The 26,565-nt window shown below is 44.1% G+C and overlaps 1 protein-coding gene across 3 annotated transcripts; it reads right to left on the bottom strand.

The window, feature by feature from the left end:
* Positions 1–344: 344 nt before the first annotated feature.
* Positions 345–26,339, bottom strand: ATP6V1A (ATPase H+ transporting V1 subunit A). Of its 3 annotated transcripts, none has more exons than XM_084515437.1 (15): positions 26,248–26,339; positions 16,391–16,485; positions 14,291–14,419; positions 12,921–13,135; positions 12,043–12,180; positions 11,753–11,904; positions 10,744–10,906; positions 9,545–9,653; positions 8,630–8,752; positions 8,426–8,540; positions 7,579–7,642; positions 6,612–6,815; positions 4,847–4,941; positions 4,027–4,198; positions 345–2,600 (listed from the first exon to the last, which is right to left on the bottom strand). In XM_084515437.1, exons 2-15 carry the CDS (start codon positions 16,470–16,472, stop codon positions 2,508–2,510), a joined length of 1,854 nt encoding a protein of 617 aa, XP_084371563.1. In that variant the 5' UTR covers positions 16,473–16,485; positions 26,248–26,339; the 3' UTR covers positions 345–2,507. The 3 variants fall into 3 exon arrangements, with proteins under 3 accessions (XP_084371563.1, XP_084371564.1, XP_084371565.1); XM_084515438.1 differs by lacking the exon at positions 26,248–26,339 and adding an exon at positions 19,477–23,667; XM_084515439.1 differs by lacking the exon at positions 26,248–26,339 and adding an exon at positions 16,771–19,431.
* Positions 26,340–26,565: the final 226 nt, after the last annotated feature.

The following is a 26,565-nucleotide window of genomic DNA, read 5'->3' as shown; positions in this document are numbered from 1 at the left end:
GGAGATACTTCAAGGCTTAGGGAAGTGCCTTAACATTGGCACCATTACCGGGTGTTGCATTAGCACGTGTCGCAGCAAGATTACAGTGATGCTTCTGTTACAATAAAGCTGCTACACTACAATATGACACTTTCCAGATAATGTCTGAGGAGATTACGTAAACTGTACTGGAGTGGGGGAACTGAGGTAAAGTGTCCCTGCTAAGTTGTTTGTTCCAAGTTTAAAGAGACCCCAAAATGATAAAAGTAAGATTTTAAGGAAGGTGCAAGCTTTGCTTAGGGTATACTGTGAACACCACCGTGGCACAGCTTTGGTTGGACAGCAGAAAATAGGACAGCTAAAACTACATTAAATCCATTTTATTCTCATTGACTTCAACAATTTTTTAATCTTTTTTTTTTTACACAATTTCCAGCAACATACATTATGAAATATACAAGATAAAGTAGGTGGCTGGGTTCTGCCCATCTTTTTGTTCCTCCCACCTCTGTGGAGGGAAGACTTGCAGTACACAGTGAACATCAGAATCTCAACACTGAAAACTGAGACACAAAACAAAAAAAAAAAAAGACAAAAATATATATGAAACTGTTTGAACTGGTCACACGTCAGGGCCAGGTACAGCACAATAAATATTAGAACTGCATTATCTTAGACATCTTCTGTAAAGTTTATAACATCCTCTATTTAAAGAGATAAGAACATCTGTTTTCTAGCATGAAATGCTACATAGTACAGTGCTGAAGGGTATGAACAACGAGGAATCCAGCAAGAGCTTGAGTGGTGACTATTCATTCACACATGCTCATCGTTAAAATAAGCAGCATTCACTGAAAGTTTTGTGAACTGTAAACCTAACCATTCACTACCAGAGTATCAGCTGTAGTAGTAGTTTCTTTTGGGAGAACCAAAAATAGGAAATCCATTTAGGTTTTGGCTGGGCTTTCCATGGCAAACAGCGAGCTGATACCGTCATGGGAGTGGCAGCGTTTGGTCCTTAGCGCCAAGATCCCTTTGCACCACTACTATTCAAAGCTGGCAGCTGGTGGAAGAACACTTCAGTGCGGAATGAATGCTTAAACAACCAGGCCACTGCCAGTGTCAGCCACAAGTTATGTTTGGTGACCATACCAAGTCAGCAGCTGCCAGCCGGGCACGGTGCTGCATGACAAAGAAGCGTTAGATGCTGTCTGACCCAACTGAGAGCCCAAAGACTGGAGAGGATGACAGCATCTTTTGCTCTCTCTGCAGCAACGGAGTGCTGGCACTTGAAATTTGTCAGCAAGGCTGCGCTATGCTCACTCCTCACCTCAAATCTAGTTTTGCCAATAAGCGAGCCCGAGACACAGCAGTTTCGGCTGCTTGACTGACTGTGCTTCCAGAGCATGGTGCAGAAGTCACCGGTTTCTCTTGCATCATAATCAAGAAGGCAGAAGTAAATCCGCTCTGTTGCCCTTCCTCCTCCTCACCCCCTAGCCCCAGCAGCTTTACATCACTGCATATTTTTACACACGAACCGAGGACCTGTGCCACTGCCAAACAGGCCAAGGAGGCAGAGGTGGGGCGGGAAGGTTAAGCACGTGCTTTGCTTTGCCTAAAAGCGACCCGGACACTGCACTGGAGGCAAGTGTTGGTAGAGAGCACCACCTAGGAAGGACTGCGTTCCTGGTCCACGCACGGAATTGCCACAGCCCGTTACGGCCTGTAGGACGAAGCAGCAGTGCCACGCTTCACAAACTAAAGCAGCTGAGTGTTGTGAATTTTTATGGGGTGAGTGGGATGCGAGAAGGCGAAAATCTGCTGGAAACCGAGCAGCTATGGCTTTGACTTTAGCTGATGCTCAGTCCAACAGTCCCATCTGTATTAGGTAGGAAAATAAAACTCTGTTTCTCCAGTGTACAAAAGCATACTGGCTACTTGTACATGCTCATCTTCTAGTCGGTCCTTTCTTGGAGAGAGCCACAACTACCACAATTCGATACCGACAGGCTCGGTTGGAGGTTGCAGAAAGGCCAGGGTAGTGAAGAACTTTGGTCATCACAGTATGGTCAAAAATTCTGCTTCAGAATAGGGAGTTTCATGATAGTCACTTAGCAAAGTGCTAGACCTAAATGCCCTTACCACTGCCAGCTCAGACCGTACCACACGACTGCATTAAGATTACACCTCCTCTGCCAGTGCAGCTCACTTGGTTGGGTCCCAAGGCGAGAGACGGCTTACCAAGAGAGCTGGGAGAGGGCAAGGGGACGTTTTGCCTGCCCTAGAAGTGTACAACAGCATTTCTTCACTCAGCAGGGCCCATTCGCACGTCACTCACCATTTCAGACACACAAAGCAATGCCGAACACAAACTGAGAGGAATGTTTTGTAAAGACACTGAGGATGAACAGGGAAACGGGGCTATTTATCAACTCAAGTACTGTTGCATCATTCTTGTAAGGTAGGGAAGCAGAGGAGTTGAGATGAGGAATTCGGAGGACAAAACGGAGTGGTCACAGAGGCCGAGTCTAGTCTTCCAGACTGCGGAACGCATTCTGCATATCCTCAAACAGCTGAGCGTAGTCTGCCTTGATTTTTGCTTCACCATCTTTGACAGGGTCCTGGAAAACACCACAGCGGATGAACAGATCAGTCTCGAAAAGCCTCCAGTACTCGAGACAACCCTGCTTTGCCAGTGCTATCGTTTCCTGACCTCAGCATTAACACCTGCTAACTACAGAGCAGGCAGTTATAGCTCCGTGTCTGCCTTCTGTCTGCCCTTTGTCTCAGCAACAGCCCCAGGATTTAAATCTCATCCACTTCCCACATTCAGCGAGCAGGCAGAGTGGATGCTGAACAGAGAATTATTTGCATGAGCAGTGCTTACTTTACCTACTGAAAAGCAACTGATTTGGAAAGGATCCAATAATGCTTAGCGTCTTTTTTAGTCCTGTGTGATCCAAGAGCTGCAGCTCCTGGATCTGCAGCTCCTACCAGCTCCTGTCCCAAGAGCAAATGGAGTAAGGTTCTTGTGACTCAGAGAAATGCTCTGCTGTATTTTTGGGGGTGCATTCCCTGTAAATGCAAGAGTTACTTTGCCATCACTCAGATGTTGATCGGTTAATTTAAATAGCCTTGTGAAATCCTAACAAGCTCAAGGACATTTTTGAACAGCTGCATTTTCCTCAGAATACCTTTCAGGCAAGGCAAGGGCAAATACTGTAACAATCAGCCTTGTTCTGAGGCTCCAAGGCCTTCCCTGAAAGAAGCAACAGCAGTCAAAAGCTATGAAATCTGTTAAATGCCTTCACCATTCCCCTCTCAGCATTACGTTCCTCTAGGTCAATGCAGCTCTTGGTGAGTGCTCTGTGTTTACAAGTATGGATTGCATTACCTATCACTCCAAAGTGTACAGACAGCAGGACATTTAAGTTCATATGCCTTTTTAGTTGCTCAGGAAACACTTTTCTTTCATAACTACTACTGTCTTAGAGGGCCACCTCCACGCAACGTTTTAATTCTACGGATTCCATTTTTCAGCTATGCCTATCCCCTGCTATGCTGCATGCCAGATGTCTTCTAGTGGCCAGGGTTTATAAATGAAGGTATTACTTCCCCTATTTCCACATAACCAGCTCTCAAGCAAGCTCACACACCCAAGTGTGTCTTGTTTCGTTCTTGACGTTTTCAGAATATATACCAGGAATCTGCTTGTTGCAGAAACAAGCCGGTACCCTGCAGGAATAGAACACTGGCACACAAGAATGCTCAACTTTAAACATAATCTTATCTCATGGCATTAATTCTTGAAAGATTTGTGATACTGGCTTATAAGAGTTTTAAAATAAGCATCGCATTTTTTAGAGAATATTACTTAGCTACTTCGACATCAGACAGTGCCACAGGTTACTGTCCTAGCAGTAAATGTTATGACCAGCAAGCTCTGCGTGTGTTTTAAGAGAGGAATAGGAAAGCTGCACTTTAAAAAGATGGATACCGAAGTTACTCAGAGGATAATCCAGTGTGTAGACCTACAAACAAACATACCTTGAATTTCATGGAGGTAAGTCTGTAGAGGATTTCGCTCATGTTCTCTCGGATGATGGACCATGTGATCTTGTTGTCACTCTGGGCTGTGGTTTCTACAGCACGGCGTGCCATGTCATAAAATGCAATCATATTGGAGAGCATTCCCACGGTTTTATAGAAAGGGCAGAACCTGATGGAACAGAAGAAGATTCGTCAGGGAACAGAAGAAGATTCGTCAGGCATCTTGGAACAACTAACAGGATCAGCCTTTGCTCCTGCCTTCACAACAATGCTGAATTCTCACCTGAGATAACAGCCTGCTCTATTCCACAGGTTTCTGATACATGCTGTCAAAGGAGATAGTGAGCCTACGATTCACCTAATCAAAAATGTGGGACCTATTAGAGGCAAAGGCAATCACCCTGAAGTGAGGTTTCCTGAACACCCAAACACTGAACAAAACAGGAGATCAGTAACCATCGCTGTACAAGTCTCACATTCAGTCCTTCCTGTTTGGTCCGTTATGGGATTAGGCTTTCTGCAAGCAGCCTGGGAGAACCTGACAGTTCCACAAGTTTCTGTGCTCACAGGAACGGGAGTATTTTTATGATAAGAACAATCCAGAGGCTCAACACACAAAGTTTCATTTTTAATGGATAGGCGACTGTCACAGAAGATTCCCCATTATTATTTATACAGTACATCAAGGTACTTCCTGTGCCTCCCTGTCACATACAAGCATTCCTTGCCTTAGCAACATAACCCAAAGGCACACACCGTCATAGAACGTGTCTAAGTTTCTAGTGATTAACAAGAGAGCTACAGATTCAGACCTCACCTGTCATAAGGCGTATAACCATTCTGTTGCAAGAAGTCATCTTTTATCAGCTTGGCAACCTCCAAGGTAATCTTGTCTGTTTCTGCCAAAGAAGCCTAGAAAGAAAGGCCCGCTGTTAGTTTGGTACTCAGCTCCACTGAAATCACAGAATAGTTTGGGCTGGAAAGGACCTTAAAGACCATCTAGTTTTAACCACCTGCAATGAGCACAGACTTCCACTAGACCAGGCCAAATCCAACCTGATCCTGGACACCTACAGGGATGGGACACCCACAACGTCTCTGGGCAACCTGTTCTAGTGCCTCACCACCCTCACAGGGAAGAATTCTTCCTGATGTCTAACCTAAATCTATCCTCTTAGTTAAGAGATACATTGAAACATTACCTTCCTTCATAAAGAAGTAAAACCATTTGCCTTTCCCTAAAATTCTGATATCCATGGAAGAACAGCAAGATCTCAGCATTTTAGATCAATAAGTAATATTAAGGATTTGATAGGAGCCTCCACAGCTAACCGTGGACTTTCCCTTTGTGGCAGTCAAGAAAAATAAAGACGTTGATGCCAGCAGTATGTCGTACTGTGCAGGGCAGACACAACCCTGCTGCAGAGTTATTACTGGCACCACAGGGCACTCACTCTTCCCTACCAGTCTGAGTGCTTCTGTGGTGGGAACACCACCCGCAGTTACAACCACCAGGCTCAGTATCACTTCCGTGACAAGAAACCCATTCTATCCTGTTCTGTAAAGTAGTCTTTTAGAACCTATTTTTGTAAGAAAGAAACTGCAGAAGGCCCTAAGATGGTATTTCCTTTCCTTCCAAGGCATATCTAAAACAAAGAGCTCTGCTAGGCAAGATCTGGTGAAAGGCCTCCTCATAGCTGGGCTACAACATCGGTGACCAGGGCTAGCATCAGGACCAAACTTTCTTCAAACAACAGCAGTTGCAACGTGTTACAGGTAGCATTAGCTGTACCCTGTAAATCAGGGCAGCTCACCTATGTACCACTGAATTAAATTACTCTCAAATATGTGCTAGGCGCCTTTCAATTATCATATGTACAGTGCTAAGCTAAAACAGTTTTCACTTGGTCCCTTTTGAGAGCTCTCCGGGGAAATTTTGCTGTCCAAGTTCAGCGCTCCATCCAAAACAGTGAAGTGAAGGAAGGAAATTAAAGGATGCCTGTAAAATGGAGCCATGTGTCACGTCACAGGTCTCCATACAGAAACTAGATAACCGTCAGTTTTAGAACAAGCAGACCACTTCTGTTTCTGCGTACCAACTTGTAAATACCAGCACCTCTCTTCTGCTGCTGGGAACATGGTTTCTGAGAAATTGTAACTTTCCAGGCTACTAAAAATAAAGGTCTGTCTGCATCATCTCTCTTACAAGGTCTACTTCCAACAGAGTGCTATTGCAGTTTGCAATACAGGGCACTTCAGCAGGACTTCAACACTGGAGCAAAGTTTCTTAACTCCACCATTAGATGCCCTGCAATCTAATTTACGTGAGAAAAGTAGCCTCAAGCCAAGATTTATCAAATCCAAAAAAATGTGTCATTAGAAGTCAAATAACATACAAGAAAGTTTCATAAAAGCATGGTTAAATGCAGGAGAGCCTGGCATCTCCCAGCGAACGTTTGCCTTTTTTCCACGATGCAGTATCCATCAAGTTTGGCCTAGGATATGGTCAAAAGCCCGTGCTTGCAGTAAGGAAATGGAGGACAGTTCACAGACCCCCTGTTCCCTCCCAGCTGGCTACTCACCTTCCCCACAAGCTGCACAATCTCTGCAAGGTCCTCCTCTTCTTGTAGGATCTCTTTTGCCTTTGTCCTGAGAGGGACAAACTCTGTAAAATGCTTGTCGTAGTACTCATCCAGAGCGCGCGTGTATTTGCTGTAACTGATCAGCCAGTTGACAGAGGGAAAGTGTTTGCGTTGTGCCAGCTTCTTATCCAGGCCCCAGAAAACCTGCCAGAACCAGAAAGATCCCCTAGTTTTTCAAACTGAAAGCAAAACAAAATAACTGAAAGCAAAATGAAAACACACACACACACAAAATCACAACACAACCAGCAAGTCTGAGCCAACAACACAGCAAAGGCAATCACAAAGAAGCCTGAGAAAGAAAAAGAAAACCTGCTTTCTGCTAATTTAACTATAGCAGTGACTTTCAAACACGTATCTCAAAAAATGAAGAAGTTGTTTAAGCTGAATTTAGCTTGAGACTCCTCCTAACGGAGGAATATGCAGTAACAATGTCACTAGTGGAGCCTAGTTAAGCAGAGCTCTATTTAACTTTGCTCCTTTTCCCAAAACAGGGATTGGCAACCAGTTGCAAGATATTCCTCTCCCAGTCAACTGCTGTGAGGATTTTTTCCTGATTTTGATGTACCTACTAAAAGTGCTTTACTTTCCATCCTAGCCACGAGTGTCTGTGCTTCAAGTGCAGCTCGAAGGGCTGCAATCAGGAGGCACGTGGATATTCCCGAGCAGTCACTGTTGGCAGGATTTGCCACCTCTTCTCCCTCTTCCAAAGGCTTCTCAAACACATCAGTTCAGAGACCGTCTCGTAAAGTCATCTCTTACACTGTTAGAACATCTTCCAAAGCACCCTACAAAGTTGCCTGTATCAAATTGAAGCTCTCACATCAGCACTGGCACAAAGGTACTGAAGCAAAACCATTTTGAGTCTGACAGTGCGGGCAGAAGAGCTGCAGCTTGAGGGACGTACCTGCACAATGCCCAACGTAGCTGATGTGACAGGATCTGAGAAGTCGCCACCTGGGGGAGAGACACTGAGCGGGAAGACAGAAGGAGAAATAATCAGAATCCCTGTCACGGTTTAAGCTGAAGTACCAAACATGTGACTACTCAGGTCAGTGATCACAGGAACAAGCAAGGCTAGCACCGTTTCACATAAATAACAGATCGCAAGCTTCTGCTGCATGATAGTGGCAGCGCATTTACACAGAGGTGATACCAAGCGTACCATGGATTACAGTTATTTCAGTAACTGATTGGTGATATCAAGGTATGATTTTCTTCGCTTTAGCTTCAGGTAGTAACTCCAGCTTGGATTACCAAACCCATCTCAAGAGGAACAGATTCAATAGGCATGCCGATAGGGCAGCTTGAGACACAGTGAAAAGATTATTTTACAGAAAATATCCCCCTTTGAAATTATTTCAGGTAAATATCACATATTTATCTATACTATAACCAATTCAATTCCATTTGGGCTTGACATGCCTTCCCAAACAGGTAAAAACCTTCCCTTCCGTTTTCCCTGGTTTGACATCCCTTGCAGTGCCAGTGCTAATGACACTCCTCCTGGAGCCGCTGACTCTGACTGCTGTGACTGTGACTCCACACCTCACAGAACTACCCTCCATGCTCATTCTTTCTGCCCCTATGCACGTTTTAGCATTACTTAAGGGTGAACAGAGACTAAGCATCTATTTACAGATCTGTAGCTCTGCAGCTGGACAGAGCAACGAGGCCTTCTTCTCTGAAGGCACTTTGACTTACAAAGATATACGGGAAGAACTGCAGCCAGTGTAAATAAAAGAAACACTCACGCTCCAACAATGCTGACGCTGCCTTCCCTTTCGGGATTTCCCAGACACTTCACTCTGCCAGCTCGCTCATAGAAAGAGGCTAGACGGGCACCAAGGTAGGCTGGGTAACCGCTGTCTGCAAGTATCAACACACAGGAATCGAGTCAAAGGCTCTGAGTTTAAAGGATGCATTTACAAGACCGGACTGAGGAAAGGACTACTCACCAGCTGGCATTTCAGCCAGTCGTCCCGAAATTTCTCTGAGGGCCTCAGCCCATCGGGAAGTAGAGTCTGCCATCATGCTGACATGGTAGCCCATGTCTCGGAAATACTCAGACAGGGTGATTCCTAGAACAAAGACAACAGCACGCTGCAGGATACAGTTCAGAAAGGAATTCTACTTTCATGTAAGAGGCAAACAAAATAAATAATTTAAGTTCACGTTCTGATGTCAACAGAGACTGAAAGGTACTCTTTCTTCCCACAAGATCATGTTCATGCTGCCTTTTTTTTGTTTATTTTATTTCACTCTCCCCATTTTTGCATACAAACCACTCTGGCCCATCTTATATTTCCGTGTGTTTCTTGAAGGAGACAGGGCAATATCATTGCCAGTGTTCTTTGCCTCACTGAAACCATGAACAAAGCCTCTTCTTACTGTAAATTGTCTCCTTCCTTTCTAAGCTACCAGAACACAAATGTCAGAAAAGATGTTTTATCTGACAACTCTTCATTAAAAAATATTTAAAAAAAATAAAAAATCCACAAACCACAATTCTAAGAGGCTGCAAAGGAAAGCAGACAACTCAGAGAGCACTATTCCTGCCCACTGAGTAGCTGTACTTGTCGGTAAAAAGCTATTCATGAAGAATGTCAGCTTACATAATTAATACACGGGGCAAATTTAAATGAGACCTGGTGTGGTAAATTCAACTTATAAGCAAGAATTAATGTGTGGAGATCATAGTTATATACAAGCAAGTCAAATTCAATTGTGACACTAGGAAGACAAGGCCTGAAAGGGTTGATTTCTGTAATTAAGCATGTTTCATGGTACCAACCATCTCAGGAACTGAAAATATTAGAGCATGATGGCTTGCTCTACACACAGAGCCTTTTCCAGCCTGCTGTAAATCTCACCAGTGTAGATAGAGGCCTCTCTGGCAGCCACAGGCATGTTGGAGGTATTTGCAACCAGAGCTGTTCTCTTCATGATGCTTTCTACCTTGCCATCAACTTCCATTGTCAACTAAAAGGGGAAAAACAAGACAAAACGATTACTTCAGCTAATTATTTAAACTGTAGTTCTCACCTTGTATCAGGACGCTGTACCACAGCCAGTCAAAAAAAGCTGTGACTAGAAACAAGATTTCAGGATGCTACACGGTTTCACCATCCAGATTGCACACAGCTTAGCCCTAACGTACACACCTCAGCCTCATTTCACCTTCTGCAAGCGGCAATCCCTATTAAACCCACTTCTTACCACAAATGAGTGATGACAGATCCACTGCGTCACGTAGTACATTATGTTCTTTCAGCCTCACTTTACTAGGCCAGAAGAGCCAAATATCTTACCCTCCCCTCCTAAGTCCATGAGGAAACAGAGCGTTTTTTCTCCCACCTATACCAATCTGAGATCATTTTTGACAACTGGACATAAACCCAGATACATCTCTCAGATGAAGTCTCACAAGCATGTGAACAACAGAACGCACATCCTGACATTCAGGCAGAACTCTTAAAAATATCCTGGGATCTACTTTTTTCATGGCCGCTCTCCAGCTTGGCATCCTCATCTTGCAATCGACACAAGCAAGATTTCTACCCCTCATTTCTAACAGTGGAGTTTCAACCTAACAGTTCAGACTATCTGCTCTTTCCCTTACTTTACAGAAGGCTGTGCCACAACTAATCCGCAAATATCTAACAGGCAGGACAGAACCTGTTGCATCTTTTTTTTTTTTTTTTTTAAACTAGGTATTTTCTACTGCATCCTTTAAACCCAAATGCTGCATTTGCTGTACGTGCTAAAGCTAGAGTTAGAGAGAATGCCAATAAAAAGTAATATCTTTATAAATTACACCCAGGCATTCATGTTGGCTTTATTTTAAACAAGTTAAAAAGCACATTCAAATACTAGCCCAGATGTTTCTTGAGGGGCCACTGAAGTCATTCCTGAATGAGCCAAAAGTAATTTCTGCTACTACAGTCAGAACTAACAGCCAGGAAGATCTTTTCAAGCCACTTTGCCAATAAGAAATTGTACTCAGTAACAATACAGTATAATAGCAAGTCTTTCCAAAATGGTTTACTCTCCATGAATTCTCCGTACTAACCTCAGGGAAATCTCTCAGCACTTCAGACATTTCATTTCCTCGTTCTCCACAGCCTACATAAATGATGACATCGCTGTTGGAGTACTTTGAGAGAGACTGGGAAATCACAGTCTTCCCACAGCCGAAGGCCCCGGGAATCGCTGTTGTGCCCCCTTGTACACACCTGAGAAAAGAAAAGGGACTCTGATTTGCAAGGAACTCAAGAACAACTCTCTCCCATCTCATAATAATTCCAATAAAGCTGTGTAATTAAAAGCAGAACGACAGGAGTAACATTCAGTGTTCTAGGTGAGAAGCACAGAGGTATTTCACCAAACCAGAAGACTGAGGGAATAAACTACCCTTTCCTTCTACTGCCCTTGAATTATGTGAGTTATGCTGGTACAACAGCTCTGCTTTCAGGCTTGAAACATGGTTGTTTTCACAGCTGGAAGCACTGATGGAATGCAAACGTCAAGAAAAGAGTATCAACTGCACTTAAGTGCGCATTATAAGAATAAGAAGCACAATATTTTAGGACCAAAAATTACCAAATTCAGTGCCTTGGAGGTTAGCCATTTAAAAGGGCATTTTGAGTTACAATTCTGCGTGATAGTTTTCGTAAGTAGTGATTCTAGAAATGCACAACCTCAAGACCATGGAAACAGATCCTACTCATGTGCTCAAATGGAGATATCCAAGCTTGAAAGCTATAGTCTTTCTGTAGATTTGGTAGGATTCCATGTAGACTTGTCAGTTCTTTGCTGGATTAATGAACAAGAACTATCTTGTCAAACTTCCTTTTAACCTTTTTCCACTAGTAGGTTCTCCTGGCAGATATATTATCAAACAATATTATCAACTAGGTGTGGATATTTTTTTTCTTCTGTTCATTGTTTTGTTTTTCTTTTTAGATTTATGTTCAAATACAAAGTGAAGGTTTGGCGTCTGTTTGCCCTTAAGAAATTAACACCGCCCTCTCCCCTAAAAGAGATTTCTTCCATACTAGAAAATTAAGGGTAATACTTACGGGAAGAGGGCATCCAGCACCCGTTGGCCAGTTAGCAAAGGATGATTCGCTGGTAACTTTTCAGTAACAGGACGGACTTGACGTACAGGCCAAACCTGGACCATAGTGAACTTCTCCTTCACACCTTCAAACTCCAGCTCTAAGACAACATCCTACCAAAGAGCACCAGACATCTGAAGTAAGCAAACAGTTGCACACTTCATATAGAACTTCATACAGAACAGGAAGGGTACATCAACCCTATGAAAGAGACATGGAATATCCTGGTAACCGCTGTTTGGGAGACTTACTGAAGTGTCATAGTTTCCCGGTGGAGCAATGTATGTGACTGTACCCCTGTTCCGTGGGGGCAGCATGATTTTGTGCTTGATAAGGGAATTTTCATTCACTATGCCATAAATATCTCCACCCGTGATGTGGCTGCCGACCTGAAATCAGAACAAGTCTATTAGTCATAAGTGAGAACTCTAGTTTAAAAAAAAAATGCTGACAAAGAATCATATAACCATAGCTATTAAGTCTAGTACCGTGATTACTTCTTTTGTAAGTGCTTTGTTACAGCACAGCAGCCCATTTACATAACTCATTGCTCCAACATCACATTGCTAGCAATACTACGTGTGTTCAGAAGCATTTCAAGGCTTAGACTGAAGCAATTACTGACTGGTGCAAGGAATTCTCCTTGTTCCTTCTATACCTCTCAGCCTAATGTGCTAAGTAGAGAAAGGACAGCATATGCTAACCTGAAGGACTGGAATAAAAAATAATAATAATTAAAAAAAAAAGCATACGCCAAGGGCTAAAGCTATGATATTTTCCACTTCTAAGGCTACCTTCACTGCGTGCTGTTGTTATTCTTTTTGCAGAGGTAGCACCTGCTAGTGTTTAGTGCAATTCCACTAGGCTCTTTATAGTGCTGCAAGTAAATTAAAGCTTTGAAAGTTTTCCATATGCAGCAACAACACCCAGTAAGTCACACAGGGTAAGTTTTCACGATGCTTGTCTAGTCCTCACTCTCATATATCCCTAACTCCTCCTTGCACCCCTTTTCATGAACTTAATTCATTGTAACCATGGTTACCAGCAGTGACAGCCTTCACACTCTGCTGTGGCTCTATACTCCAAGAGGAGAGGAGCATGAGAGGACGAAAGGCTTACCAGAACCTACCCGCAAATTTCTAGAAGGTGTGAAGTCCCATTTGACATCTCGGCTCAAAGCGGACACATTGACACCTCTAGGGATATAGATACTTTTGGTCAGAGTGCTGATGTCTGACAGAGGCCTCTGGATACCATCAAAAATAGCTCCCATAATGCCAGGTCCCAGTTCCACCGAGAGGGGTTTGCCAGTACGCAGTACTGGATCTCCTACAGAGACACCAGCTGAAGATTGGCTGAGGAAAAGTTCATCCAGACCAAGGACAGGGAAGAAGGCATCACATCCACATCATCATACTCTTAAGTCATCTTTCTAACCTTAATATGGTATTTTTGTTAATGTTATATATCATCATTTGAGAAGCATGTCGCCTAATTTTAAAGAGCGTTTGTCTTAGATTAGCATTTCCCTCATCTCTAATGTTGAGCTGTCCAGTCTATGAGCTCCAAAGATGCAAAAGGCCCTATCAGAATACCAGAGAAACCCCCAAAAGCCTATGTAAGACTTGAGAGGTTAAATGCAAGTTGACCTCAGAAAGCCTTCATTATCCTCTCATGAGAGATCTAAGAGTAAGAAATACTTAGACGTTGGACTTGTTCAATGTATTGATGGAAGGCTACTAAATAGTGCAACGATGAGCCAACTAAAATCACAAATTATTAGGTACAGACACAGTCTAGTAACCAGTTTACCACCCAACTCTCCAAAACAAAGCTTTGGGAGTCAGCGCAGGCTTTTTCCTGGCCTTTACACACAGGCAGAGCCAACTCTTAAGTTTAAAAGACTAAGAAAAAAATAGTCTGGCTTCAAGTTTAAAGAACTGCTCTTATGTTCTCTTTTACACTTGCAACAGGAAATCCACTTTAAGGCTAGATTTCAGAATACAGGCTGTGCCTTGGCTGGACACAGACTCCACAAGCACAATACAGAAGCAAAAAGAAGAATTTATCACATCTGTCGGAATAGTCTGTCCAGAAGAAATCCTGCCCACTCTGCATTTCCTTCTGAAGTGCAATACAAGCAGAATTTTCAAAAGCAAAGAAAAAAACTATGACAAATACTACTGCTTGGTAGTTTTGCCAATCGTGGTCAACATCTGTCAAACAACTTTGTTAGCAAGGAGCTGTAATACTTGAATTCACGTGAACTTCAATATATATTACTTGGTTTCTACATAAAATAACAGGAATTTCTTTGTCACACAGCCAAACAAGGTAAGATTTACCTCAAAAGTGTCAGAATTTACAAAAGATGTGGCAGAACAGATGCTGCTGCCTGCTGGCATTGGAACTACCAAGCGCTGGTCCCAGCCAGCTTTGCTCATCACCTTTACCATAACCATCGCCGTGTTCTGGACTGAACAGGCCCGAAAAGGATACACGTTTCTTCATACACCTGGACAGTTGCCAAATCACCTTCCAGTCGGATGATTTCCCCCACCAGTTCGCTGTGGCCTACTCGTACCAGCTCATACATGGCAGCTCCTGCCATGTTGCAAGCGGTGACCACTGCAGAAGACAGACACACACATCAATGTTTTTCCTGTCGTTCAGCAAATTTGCTCATCAGGAGTCAGTAAGAATTGGAGAGCACACGCCTGGTATTCACCCAAATCAGAAGCACATTTTTGATTTAACAAAGGGATAACTTGGCTGCCACAAGTCCTGATATTTTTAGTTTAAAAGCCTACAGAAAAAAAAAAAAAGCCTTCTTTTCACATTTTACACTGTTCCTTTATGTTCATAAGACAATACTATCAGAGCATAGTACACAGACAAATCCTCTGGTGTATCCTGACAGATGGCGAACGTTAAGGGTTTTGGAGGTGCACTGGACTTTGCAGGCATCATATTTAATAGTCACTTCTCCCTTTAAGTTAGCTGGGCCACTTCCCCATCTGATTAAATTAAAACATACAAAAAAATGTCAAAAGGTCACCTGATACCTGGTAGTTACAGCAAGATGCCGTTGGGGACTTGCATTTTCAAGTTTATAAATTTCTGTTTACCTCAGTAACGTTTCATACTAACAAACTGCTTCCATCCACAGATCAATTTCAGGGTATTTGCTAAAAGCAACACATACCTTTATGTCTGAAGTGGCAGACATCTGCACAAGTTTTAAGGGAACTCTATTTTGATATTATTTTGTAGAAAAAGGATGTGTATTTCAAGCCATTTAGTTAACCTCCTACAGATGAAGTCTACTTTACAACAAAGTTTGGGCCTGCAGCCTTCTACCATGTTGACTTAGATTTTAGCAGGTTGTACATGGACTACTACACAGGGTGTTGCTTTTACTACAGAGGGTTTTAGGACAAAATTTATCATGTCTTATATCGTATCCCATTTGCAGTTAAGGAACAGGCATTTTTCTTTAGGTACATACAAGCTGTGGAAGTTTCTCAAAGCAGCTTCACTACCAAAAATACATGCTCTTCTTCTGTGCTCACATTACTATGCTTTCCTTCATCTCTTGAGGGAGAGGAAAAGCCAGTACAGTTTGCATGTAATTCAAAAGCTGTTAATAGCAGAACCCAAATAAACCATTTAAGGTGATAAAACAGGAGGAGCAGTCATCCTTCTCCCAGCTGTAATACCACCATGTACTGCCACCCTCCCTGACACCTGCAGCACACACTCTGTGTGGTAACACAGGGCAGCCTGACAATGGCAGAGAATTGAGTGTTACAGAGTGCAAAGGGTCAAATGGGATTGGGTCTGGAGCACAAGTCCTATATGGAGCAGTTGAGGGATCTAGGGTTGTTTAGTATGGAGAAAAGGAGGCTCAGGGGAGACCTTATTGCTCTCTGTAACTACCTGAAAGGAAGCTGTGGGGAGCTGGGGTTGGCTGCTTCTCACAGGTAACTAGTGATAGGACCAGAGGGAATGGCCTCAAGTTGTGCCAGGAGAGGTTTGGGTTCGAAATTTGGAGACATTTCATCTCAGAAAGAGCAGTCAGGCACTGGGACGGGTTGCCCAGGGAGGTGGTGGAGTCACCGTCCCTGGGGGTGTTCAAGGAATGGTTGGAGGTGGTGCTTAGGGACATGGTTTAGTGGGTGACATTGGTGGTAGGGGGATGGTTGGACCAGATGATCTTGGAGGGCTTTGCCAGCCTTTATGATTCATTGAGAACAGACTAAGCATCACATACGTTTATAGAGAAGCTTCATGCAGTTTCCTAAACAAGTGGCTTTATCTCAACAAGAATGCTTGCTAACTATTTTTTTGAAATATTATTCCTCAGCCTGCTTACTGGTCATTATATCTTTCAAAAAAAACTAATTAGCCTTAAAACCTTGCTAGTATATTTCTTAATCTTTTATCAGAGTAAAAGGCAGCGATCCTTCTTAAAAAGGAAAAAAAAAATCCCACCCAGAACTTTATGATACTTCTTCCAAGTTAACAAGTAATAATATTTCTCGATTAATAATAAACTAGATGAAACAGAAGCTATGATTTTGCTTACGAAATACCTACCAGGTCCTGAGACTCCATGGACGTAGCCAACAAATGCCTCTCTGTCCTCATCACGGATTTTGGGTAGCTTGGAGAAGTCCATTTTGTCTATTTAACTGTACAGAAGGAAAAAGAGAAAAAAGTAATTTCAGAACACAAGCATATGCAGGAAGTTCCTTCTCTCCCTTCCCTCTGCACATTTTGTTTCCATTTAGAAAAAACACTGAATAATTCTGAACTCATACAGCCCGAAGCACCTTACCCACTCTGGTTTTAAAGCAACAGAATGTTAAAAAGTAACTCGTTTAAGCAAACAAGAACTGGTTTCCACTATTGCAGACACACACAGTGAAACATCACTCCCCAATATGCTGCACAGAAGAGACACACTCCAAAAATACCCTAAAACTGCTGGTCTTCTCTCAAGCCAAAGAACAAGATGTTTAAACAGTGGAGAACCTCTTCTGCCATCCACGTCTCATCTAGCCTCCTTCAAAACCCAGAGTTTTCCACGATTCTGAGTCCATGATTCTGATGCTGTATGCAGAATGTTCTGGGGCTGCTTTACCACCACGGTTCTTTAAAAAGCAAGACTTCAAATATTAGTTGTGGAAATTCGAATTTTGCTATCTCAGATTGCTGAATCAGAGTGTTCAGAGAAAAATAAATAAATAAATAAAATGACAAGCACCAGCACTCAAACGTGAAAGTCTGCTCCACATCCCTCACAGTCAGCAAAAGGTTTGAGGCAGTCTTTGCTCTTGGTGAAACCTGTGGAGCATTAGAGAAGAACTGTGCTGAATAATGGCCAAAAAAACCCACCGCACAACAGTGAAACAATAGCCTTGCCATTTGCTGCCTAGAGAAGTGAAACAAGGAAAAGCTCGTTAGAAGCAGACCTCACGGATCCCTGCCTGTCCTGTAATTGGCGGTTGGGCTGTCCTGCTTCTGGCGCCGATAAGAGCAGTTCAGGGTTTTGCTTTGTCAGCCCTTATCATGCTTTGTGTTACCTTGGAAACGGAGCGGTGTTCAAGCACAGCAAGGCAAATGTCTGCCCACTTCTACCTTACTGACACTTTTACAGTGCTGGTGGAAGCTGCAGCGTGGTAGCCCCAGCACACGACATGCTCTGCTCATCACCAGGGCCTACCCAGCGCTGCGAGCCTCGTGCTGCATCTGTGCACACTCACAGTCCCCCCCGAGAAGCTCGACCTGACCCTGCGGTAGCTGGTATTTGCCATCCTTAAATCTTATGATTATTTTCCATCTCTTTAACACTACGTTACAGATCCTCTGCCTATCTGTCCCGATGAGCAGCTTCTTCCAGGCTGCATTTCTCACTGGAGTGGGTTGTGTAACACGGCTACCAGGGGTTCCTCTCCCAGCAGCCACCCCAACAGTTGATCGTGACTCAGTCCCTACCAGCCTGGAGTGGAGCTGGTAACTCAGAGCTCAAAGCTTCTCTAAGTGAGGCATCTGTGAGATCCCCCTACTCTCTAAAATGGCAATGTAGCCTTTAAGCTGCCTATTGTTCGGGCCCTGAAGATGACTTGAATTTCACTGCTTATTTTTCAGAATTCCCCTCTGACAAGTGGCAGAGGGAGGGCCTCACAAAGCAGTCTGCAGTCCCTGAGCAACTGGTAAGAGCTGGTTCTAATTGGACCAACACGATCGTTTCCTCTTTTTCTTTGCTTCTGACAATTAAAATATTGCAAAACTCGAGCACAATTACTGTTTGTACTGAAAAAAAAAATGCAGCCGGTCTTATAAAACCCACCCAAAATGCTCACTTCAACAAACTGCACGAAACAACTACCAAACCTTCTAGAGGAGCACAACAAAGAAAGGGTTAAACCATTTTTTCCTAAGTGAATCAGTGGCGCTCTTTGGTGACTGGACAGTACGTGGTCCCCTAGCAAAGACTCAAATTACCAAGGTAAGCAAAAGTGGGAAGAATACTGGCCAGCTTCAATTTAAATTAACTTTTCGTATCCAAGTCAAAACCTGAAGCTGCTGCTTGAAGCAAGCGTTTATTTTTCAGGGAGGCAAAGAACCACCTCAAAACTGTCATTCCACAGTCAAAAGGCAACATCCTCACACCCAACATTGGCCTCTCTTGTTCCTGTGGCTGCTCTTCCTACAGCCTTCCCCATTTAAAGTGCGAGCCAACTCCTGCTCCAAGCGTAAAAGCAGCAGTGAATTCTTCCTCACCTTTGCTGACCCCTTCTTTAAGGGGCTACACATCTTTTAGCCTTGAGTGCAGATTAAGAAAAAAATGTTATTTGTCTCTGCACTGCTTTCTCATTGTTGCATATCAGCCTTAGATGTTTATTTTGGATGGAAATGTCTCAGAGGGCAGAAATGTTATCTGCCTGCGCTGTTACATGTCTGCCTTGATAACACGACTTCCCTCAAGCGTGCCAGAATTTGCTGAGCATCGCTTCATGTGTGGGCAGACAGCACATACTGACCCCCGAAGCCACAGCAGCTAGCCATTTTGGAAACCTGCTGATTCTTACAGCCTTCCAGAGGCCTCTCGCCAGCACAGGATATGCAGCTCACTCCAGCAAACTCTACTAGCACACCTACACGAGGTATTAATTTTAATTTTAACCCCCATATCGTAACAAAAATGCATCTTGTATCTTCCACAACTTATAAATTAGTAACCTTCCTTCTCTCAAACTGTTCAACTATTAATTTGAAACAAGCTTTAAGCTCTAACATGGTCGTATTCTGCATCACAGTGCCACAAATCAAAATATTACGTGCTGCAGTAACATCTCAGACTGAAGGGTGCTTTAAAGTAACACTTTAGTCGCCGTTAAAGAAGAAATAGCCAGCAAACACGATTTTCTATCTTGATTTTTCCCCAGCACAGTGATATTACATTGCGGGGTAACCCCCCCCAATGAAAGTATCCTGCTCTCAGTGCTGTTTTCTGTTACCATTCCTTGGTTCTGCTGCAAACATTTGACCAGTTTGCACAACGACCTGCCTACCCACAAAGATCTCCTCAAAATTAAGACTCCGGTGAGATTTTTAGAAGGAGCCTCCTTACAGCAAGGAAGAAAATCCGTGAGTATTTCAGGTAACCACAGTCTTACCTTATTTTGCAGAAATACAGAGGAACGCAGACCCCCGCGAACGAAGCGGCGCAAGAATTCAGCAGCTAAGCATCACCACTTGGGAAAAAAATTGTCCTTCTGGTGCCCCTGTACACAGGGATGAGAAAGCCTGCTGCAGAGGGGAACGAAATTTCTGACACACAGCAGAGGCACAGCCACCTGACTTGATGAGTCATCAGTCTCTCTCCCACCAGCGCTGAGGAATGCCGCAGTAGCAAACGCGGCTACCTAAAGCCCGGCCGAACTCCCATCTGCGCCCTCCATGGCGCCCAGGACTGAGCCCAAATAATTCAGCAGCGGGCTCCAAGGGATGCATAAAAATCCTGGAGAAAGGGAGAGAGAGATGCCTGCTTTCTGCCTCCGGTGTAACAGATCCGTGCCGGTGCGCTCGGCTCCCCACCAGCTTACCAGCACGAGTGTTTAACGACAGAGTGCCCAGGGAGGCGCTGACAGCACTGCAATGCTAATTGCTGGAGGATTTAAGCACAGGTATTGATTCCTGGCAAAATAATCTTGTGGGGCTTACTGCTAACATAAAAGCCCTCCCCCTCGTCGGCAGAAGCACGGATATAGCTGCATGATAGCCAACGCCTCAGCTACACCGACTGATGCTCCGCACCGAGCGACAGCCACGTGCACGTGGTGCCAAAGATCAGCAGGCACTGACACTGTCCTGCATATTTAAAAAAGGACGAGAAGCAGGGGGGTCTCTCCCCAAGAAACCGCGTGATCCCAAGAGCTCCCTGCAACCATCACAAGTTTGCGAGATCATCTTTGGATGTTCAAGGGTAAGCAACATGTCATGTTGGCACAAATGCTCAAATACGCCAAGCAAAGCAGTATTAAATAGCGCAAGACTCGCAGTTCAGAGGCAGCAACATCGTGTTAGCAAGTCAACAGCGCTTGGATTCATTCTGCTGGAGTAAATCTGAAGTAAGATCACGGATTTTACTGCATCTGAAACAGAGCAATGTGTTTCGACTTCTTGGGTAGGAAAACAGAGTTAGAATACAAGCCCATACATTCAATATCCAGGAAAGCCTAACAGGCAGACGCAGTAAAACCCAGACAAATAAAGTTTTCCAAAGAAATAGATAGAGGGCACAAATCCCACTATCCAGATGCACAAAGATGTGTTGCAGGAGTCCCATAAATATGGCAATCATTGACGTGGATTTGCTGGAAGTTGGACACTTCATACTTCCCCTTTGAACAGATGATATTTTTAAGGGGAAGTATTAAAAAGTACAGTGCCGGAGTTACTAGACAAATGCAGAAGTTCAGCAGCATTTCTGCACCTACAGTCCGGGAGATTTTCCCGGAAGGAACAGCATGGCCAGAGCTCTGACACAGGTCACTGGGAACGGAGGACAAACGCTCCTTCACACCACACAGTTGCAATTTTACCATAATACAGCAAGGAAAACGATTCCAGGTTGCTCAGGCACCCAATAACAGAATTCCTGAGGTTGGAGAGCGCCTCTGCAGATCGTCCAGCTGGGTTCTGGTGACCTCCAAGCATGGAGACTCCACAAACTCTCTGCACAGTGTTCCATCACCCTCGCAGTAAAGAAACAAACAAAAAGCTTTTTCTGATGTTTAAAGGGAACCCTGTGAATTTCACTTCGTGCCCACTGCTTCTTGTTCTTTCAACAGGTACTGAGAAGAGTCTGGCTCCATCTCCCTTGTGCCTCTCATTATGAATTTATGCACTTTGTGGTCAGGTTCTCCGAGCTTTCTCTTCTCAAACCTAAGTTCTCAGCCTCCCCTCTTAAGAGAGATGCTCCAAACCCTCAACCAATCTGTGTCCCTTTTTCCCCCATGTGCAAGGCTTGCCATTTGCCTTTGTTAACAGCATCAGACTCCTGCCAGCCCATTTTTTCTAGGCTGTTTATGCCCCTCTGAATGGCAGCACAGCCCTCTGGTGTGCCAACAACTATCTTCCAACTTCGTTACCAGCTGCAACATAAGAGAATCATGCAGGATTTACCTCCTGTAACATGCCTTAGTTTGCTCTTCATAACGAACATCACAGTATTGAGGCACTGACTGTAGCAACCTTCATGCCCTAAGCCCAGAACTAGAGGTATCCTTGTTTCCTAAACTCAACAATACAGACAGCCTCCCATTTAAATATTCAGATGGTTCGACTTGCCACAAGGCACACTGAGGTTGTCTCTGCTCTTGGTAGGTCAGGAATTTGTGTAAATAATGCTCACTTAGAGCTATGGAATGACCTGCAACTCATTCACTGCATAAGTGCTTTGACCCACTGGGGATTTGCTCAGCTCAGTAGATAACCAGCCTTCTGACTTCAAACGCAGCGGTCACATGGTACTTTGAATCAGTAAAGATCCCAGTTTTGTCAATTAAAATATTCCCGTTTCCAGAGAAGCCACTTTGTGTGAGCAAATCTTCACCACCTGACTGCTTAAAAGCCACCCAGCGTTCCACAATACATTTTTCTACAGGGGTTCTTTCCTCTCAGCCCAGAAGGCCTCTCCAGAAGAGCTTTAGAGGTCGAAATGGATGAGCTTCCCCTGATTTCTGAGCCATTACATTAGTTTAGTAGCTTCCAACTGTGAAAAAATTGGCATTCCTTTCAGGCTGTAGTACCTCCTGCCCCTTCTTTGGCTTGATAGGCTTTCACACAGAATAAAGATCTAACACAGCAGAGATCCAAGCTGTAACAGAGAACACCAATGCAATATTCATTTCTGTGTCCTACAGTGACCACTGTTTCTCATCCTGATCCCATCTTCTGACTGCTAGGGCTGAGAAGTTCTGCAGCCATCTGTTTTGTGCAACAGTCTGTCATTTCTCCTAGATGAGCAGTATTTTCATTAACCTCACTAACCTTACTGCAAAGCTGAAGTATCCACCCTTGTTTTCATAAAATAAAACAGTCACTCAGCTTTTAGGTGCATTTGGCCTTGTTACTTGAAGTATTTCTCATAGGGATATTAAGGACTCTTCATTTTATTACATGATGTATTGGACAAACCAGCTAGCTTGAAGGGCTGAATCAAGAATGATTTTGCATGAAAGCCTTTAAAAAAAGATCTAATACACCTCGGAGATAGAAGCACTCTTTTCCAGCACTTTGGTATAATGAAACACCTGGTTGGAATCACAAATATACACACTGGCATGGGACTCCCATAAAAAGGAAATTAAATTGAGGTTGACTTTCCCTGTAATGGAAAACTTCACCTTTATGTTTTAAAGCAAGTTAAACTACATTTGGGGATTTTATGTTCAATTACCTGAAGTATTTACAGATTCTTCAGAACAGCCAGAGTCCCTCCAACGTAAACTATGTATGATGACAGTTGGCTGAATATCTACTAGGTGACACAAATTTGTCACAATAACAAACCCCTCAAGATTTCATGGATCTAGAAGAAATTCAGTAACAAAATTGACTTTTATGAAGTCCTTATCAATGCTCTTTGCATTTAGTCACAAAACACCATGTTAGTTTTTCTGAAGAGCTGCTTTTAAAACTTTCTATTACAGTAAGAAATGAAATAATGATGTAATAATGAGAAGGACCAAACGTTTGTCCCACTAAAGATTTAATTTCACATAACAGAGGCACCCTCTAGGAGCACCACTGTCCCTTAGGAGCTTGCATCTGCAACAGGTCAACTTTCAGCACGAGTTTCAGCTCATTTAACGGTCTAGCAGGAAAAATCTCAGTTGTTAATTGATGCAGCAACCATCTTCAACATTATCCTGCTCAGGAATGCAAAAAAGCAAATGCTAATGCAAACGGCCCAGTGCTATAGACACATGGTCATGACTGCAGCTTCTCATACTAGTTTTAGTACTCCTTGATTACAACACCTTAGAACAGCCACAATGGACTCTCCAAAATGATGCGAACAATGACAGAAGAGCTCTCGACAGCTACCACACATGCATTAGATCACCGTCAGACAAACTATTTCTGGAGTGAGCACTGAAATTTTCTGTCAGAAACGCTCAGTGCAGTAACCAAAGTGATGACCTAGGAAATAAATTCAGCAGCTAAGCGGGATTTTCATCTGCTATTTGGTTAAGTGATAGGAATAGCCTGCTAGACTATGACTTTCGGGATTTATCCATGTATCTCTAACCAGTTTCAGAATATCATTTTAGTACAGAAATGATGCTATTAGGTAAATTACATATAGAAGTCCAAAAAGCTGGCAGCAAAAGGTCAGTTGTTCTGAGTGGGAGGTGCTTAGGAGAATCTGACAGAATCAGGCGAAATAAATGCATGCAGAGATGAGATAAGCTAGCCAAAACAAAAATTACAGATACACATTGTAGAACTTATTGCTGCAAGATACAACCAAATCCAGGCGTTTAGTATAAGCTCAGTCTTCCACTTTCAAAGGCAGAGGGGAGAATGATGACAATACACACACAAAGCCCTTTTTCAGAACAAGGCCAAGATACATTGCTGACATCCAGAAGATCCAACCTAAGGCAGTTTTGCATGATGGATCTGTAGGTAATCACCTACTGAAGAAGGAGCTTAGCCTCTGTACAGACAGAAAGGGTTGATTCATTCAGCTTCCTGTGCTGGAGCAGATCCCCATTTCTCTCCATCCAGCTGGAAGGCTGAAGAAGTCACATGCCTGAGGACAGTGAGTAAGAGTGAACAAGCATGACATCCCAGTTGTTCCAATCACCTGTTTTCCTTGATTGTGTTCCATTCAAAACAATCATGTGGATACCATTGCTCAACAATACCTCAATATTTCCAAATCTAAAAAAATAATAATACTTTTCTTTGTAAAAAACGATACAAGTATTGGGGAAAGAAAATCTGTTTTAGTTCACTGTGGTAACTTCTGCCTAAGTGCTAATATATTTCCATGCACTTTAGTTAAAAATAATAATAATAAAATAAAATAAGGGCGCTATTATTGGCCAGCAACAGCATGCAATGTTTTTTGGTCAACACCAAAGTAATCAAATAGATCCACCAAGTTCTCCTGTAATGCTTTCACTCTTTTTAAAAGGCTGGGGATGTCTAATTAGGAACATAGCTTCAGCACAAGCAAGCATGAGAACTCGAAGAGACAGTACTGTGATATCAAAACACAAAAGGAGGACCAAGGTGCATCTAAATGCATCTCCAGGGGAATCCTCCAGTAATCTGCTGGTCTACAGCTGTTTCAGATGACCACAAGTAATGCTAGTACCCGTGTGCATCTGGCAGATAAATGCTCCAAGCTTATACTAGGGGAAAAAAAGACTGAAGCACACTGAAGCCTACAGACTTTGCAAGTTTATATTGAGTTATAAAGCAGTTAACATATACTTAGATCAAAATAAAAGTTAAACTTATGCTAAGATGGTATGAAAATTAAGGAAGTAGTACTAATCACTCCTGGATGAACTTTAATAGCAGCACTATCTGTAGAAAACTGCTCTTGATTGGGAAAATGGAAGGGTGCATTTTCAGGAAGCTGAGATCTTGTGTTACTATTGCAACACGAGACTTCAACCCCCATTTGAAGAGTCAGCTGATGTCAGCTGACATTTTCCAGCCTTGTCTTAGTTTCTCCTTCTCCACCCTACCAAACTAATGCTTCTAGTTGTTTGACATTAATGCCATGCTTTGTCTCCTGATCATGGAATTAACGCTAGCCTTTTCTGCCATACAATAATAAAACGGTTTTCAGGAAGACCTGACCTAATAACCTGGAAAGCACAGTAAAAACAATCTGCAAGATTTTGGGGGTATTCAAAGACCTGTAGACACTGACTTCAAAACACATGTTCTTAGTTAGCAAATAATAAAACGTAACAAAATTACGAACAAATAATAAAACACCTTTAAAAGTACTGCATACAGAAGCCAAACCTTCATCTGCTGCAGGCCTGCGGAGTGCCAAAGTCAGTACAAATTCAGCAATTTACACAATATATTAAGAATCTGCCTTGTAGTTGTTCAAACTTTCACTCGGTGATGCCAACCTACATCAGGCACATGCTCACTGAGGTGCTACAAGTGGGCAGGCCCATGAACCAGCTTCAGCTTGCTGTCGGCAGGTTTTCCTTCTTTTCCCTCTCCACTTCACCAAGTCCTATTAGCATTTTAAACACTGCGAGGGATCAAATGGCTGGTGTGCTCCGCTGAAGCATTGCATTACAATGAATAAAATTATCACCAAACTGCTTTTATTCCCCGCTGGAGTACGAATGCTGTAATTTGTCGTAGGAGAAGTGAGTAAAATGTAGAAGAAATCGCTTTGGATGGGTAGATATTGATACATACATGTCACGTACCTGAGGGTCACGGCTAGCGATGAGAGCACCCGGAACGAAGCCCCTTCACCCTTACCTTACTTTTAAACGAATTTTACGGGCAGATCACCTCACGAGGGCTCAGCTTCCACCCCTAACTCCAGGAACACAAACCGCCCCGGCCTCACCAGCGGCGTTATCAAGCGAACCACCACCGGCAGGCCCTGCCAGCAGCACGGGGGTGCCACAACACCCTCAGGGCACAGCGGGGGAGCCCCCCCAGCGCTGGAGCCCCACAGCCCCCACACACCGGGCCGGGCCGGGCCATCATGGCGGCGGCGGCGGGCACCGGCGGCCGTTGGCGACCGTTGGCGGCCGTTGGAGGCCCTGACAGGAGACCCCCACGCATATAACGGAGGTGAGGGGAGCGGATTAGCGTGGGTAGGTGGTGAGAGGGGGGAGTGAAGGAGGTGAAAAGGGGAGGGGGGGGGGCGCGATCCTCACCTGCGGCGCCCCGCTCCCTGCAGCGGCCGCGGCCCGGCTCAGCTGACGGCGGCCCCGTGTGCGCATGCGCGGCCGCCTCACCACCCTCCCCTCACCCCCTCCCTCCCGCCCAAGCCACGTGACCCCCCGCACGCGCGCGCGGCGCCAAGCGCGCTCCTCTCCCTCTTCCCCCCCCCCTCCTCCCCTTCTCGCCCTCCTCCGCCAATCAGCGCGGGCGGCGCGCGGAGGCCCCGCCCCCGCCGCGCACGCGCCGCGCTAACGGCCGGAGGTGAGGGGGCGCCGGGGGGCGGGCGGGTGGCGGCGGCGGCCCATGTGGAG

The sequence above is a fragment of the Aythya ferina genome (genome assembly GCF_964211825.1).
Source record: "Aythya ferina genome assembly, chromosome: 1".
Lineage (NCBI taxonomy): Eukaryota > Metazoa > Chordata > Aves > Anseriformes > Anatidae > Aythya > Aythya ferina.
The sequence above is the reverse complement of the archived record's forward strand: the minus strand, read 5'-3'. Positions and strand labels throughout refer to the sequence as shown.

Bases quoted from the DNA above. Each gene is read 5' to 3' on its own strand.
- ATP6V1A (XM_084515437.1), bottom strand. From the start codon at position 16,472: ATGGACTTCTCCAAGCTACCCAAAATCCGTGATGAGGACAGAGAGGCA. The intron at 9,654-10,743 runs GTTAGTACGGAG...TTCCCCTTTTAG, and splicing joins TGCTGAGAGATTTCCCTGAG to TTGACAATGGAAGTTGATGG. The intron at 7,643-8,425 runs GTGAGTGTTTCT...CTTCCCGCTCAG, and splicing joins AGCGTCAGCATTGTTGGAGC to TGTCTCTCCCCCAGGTGGCG.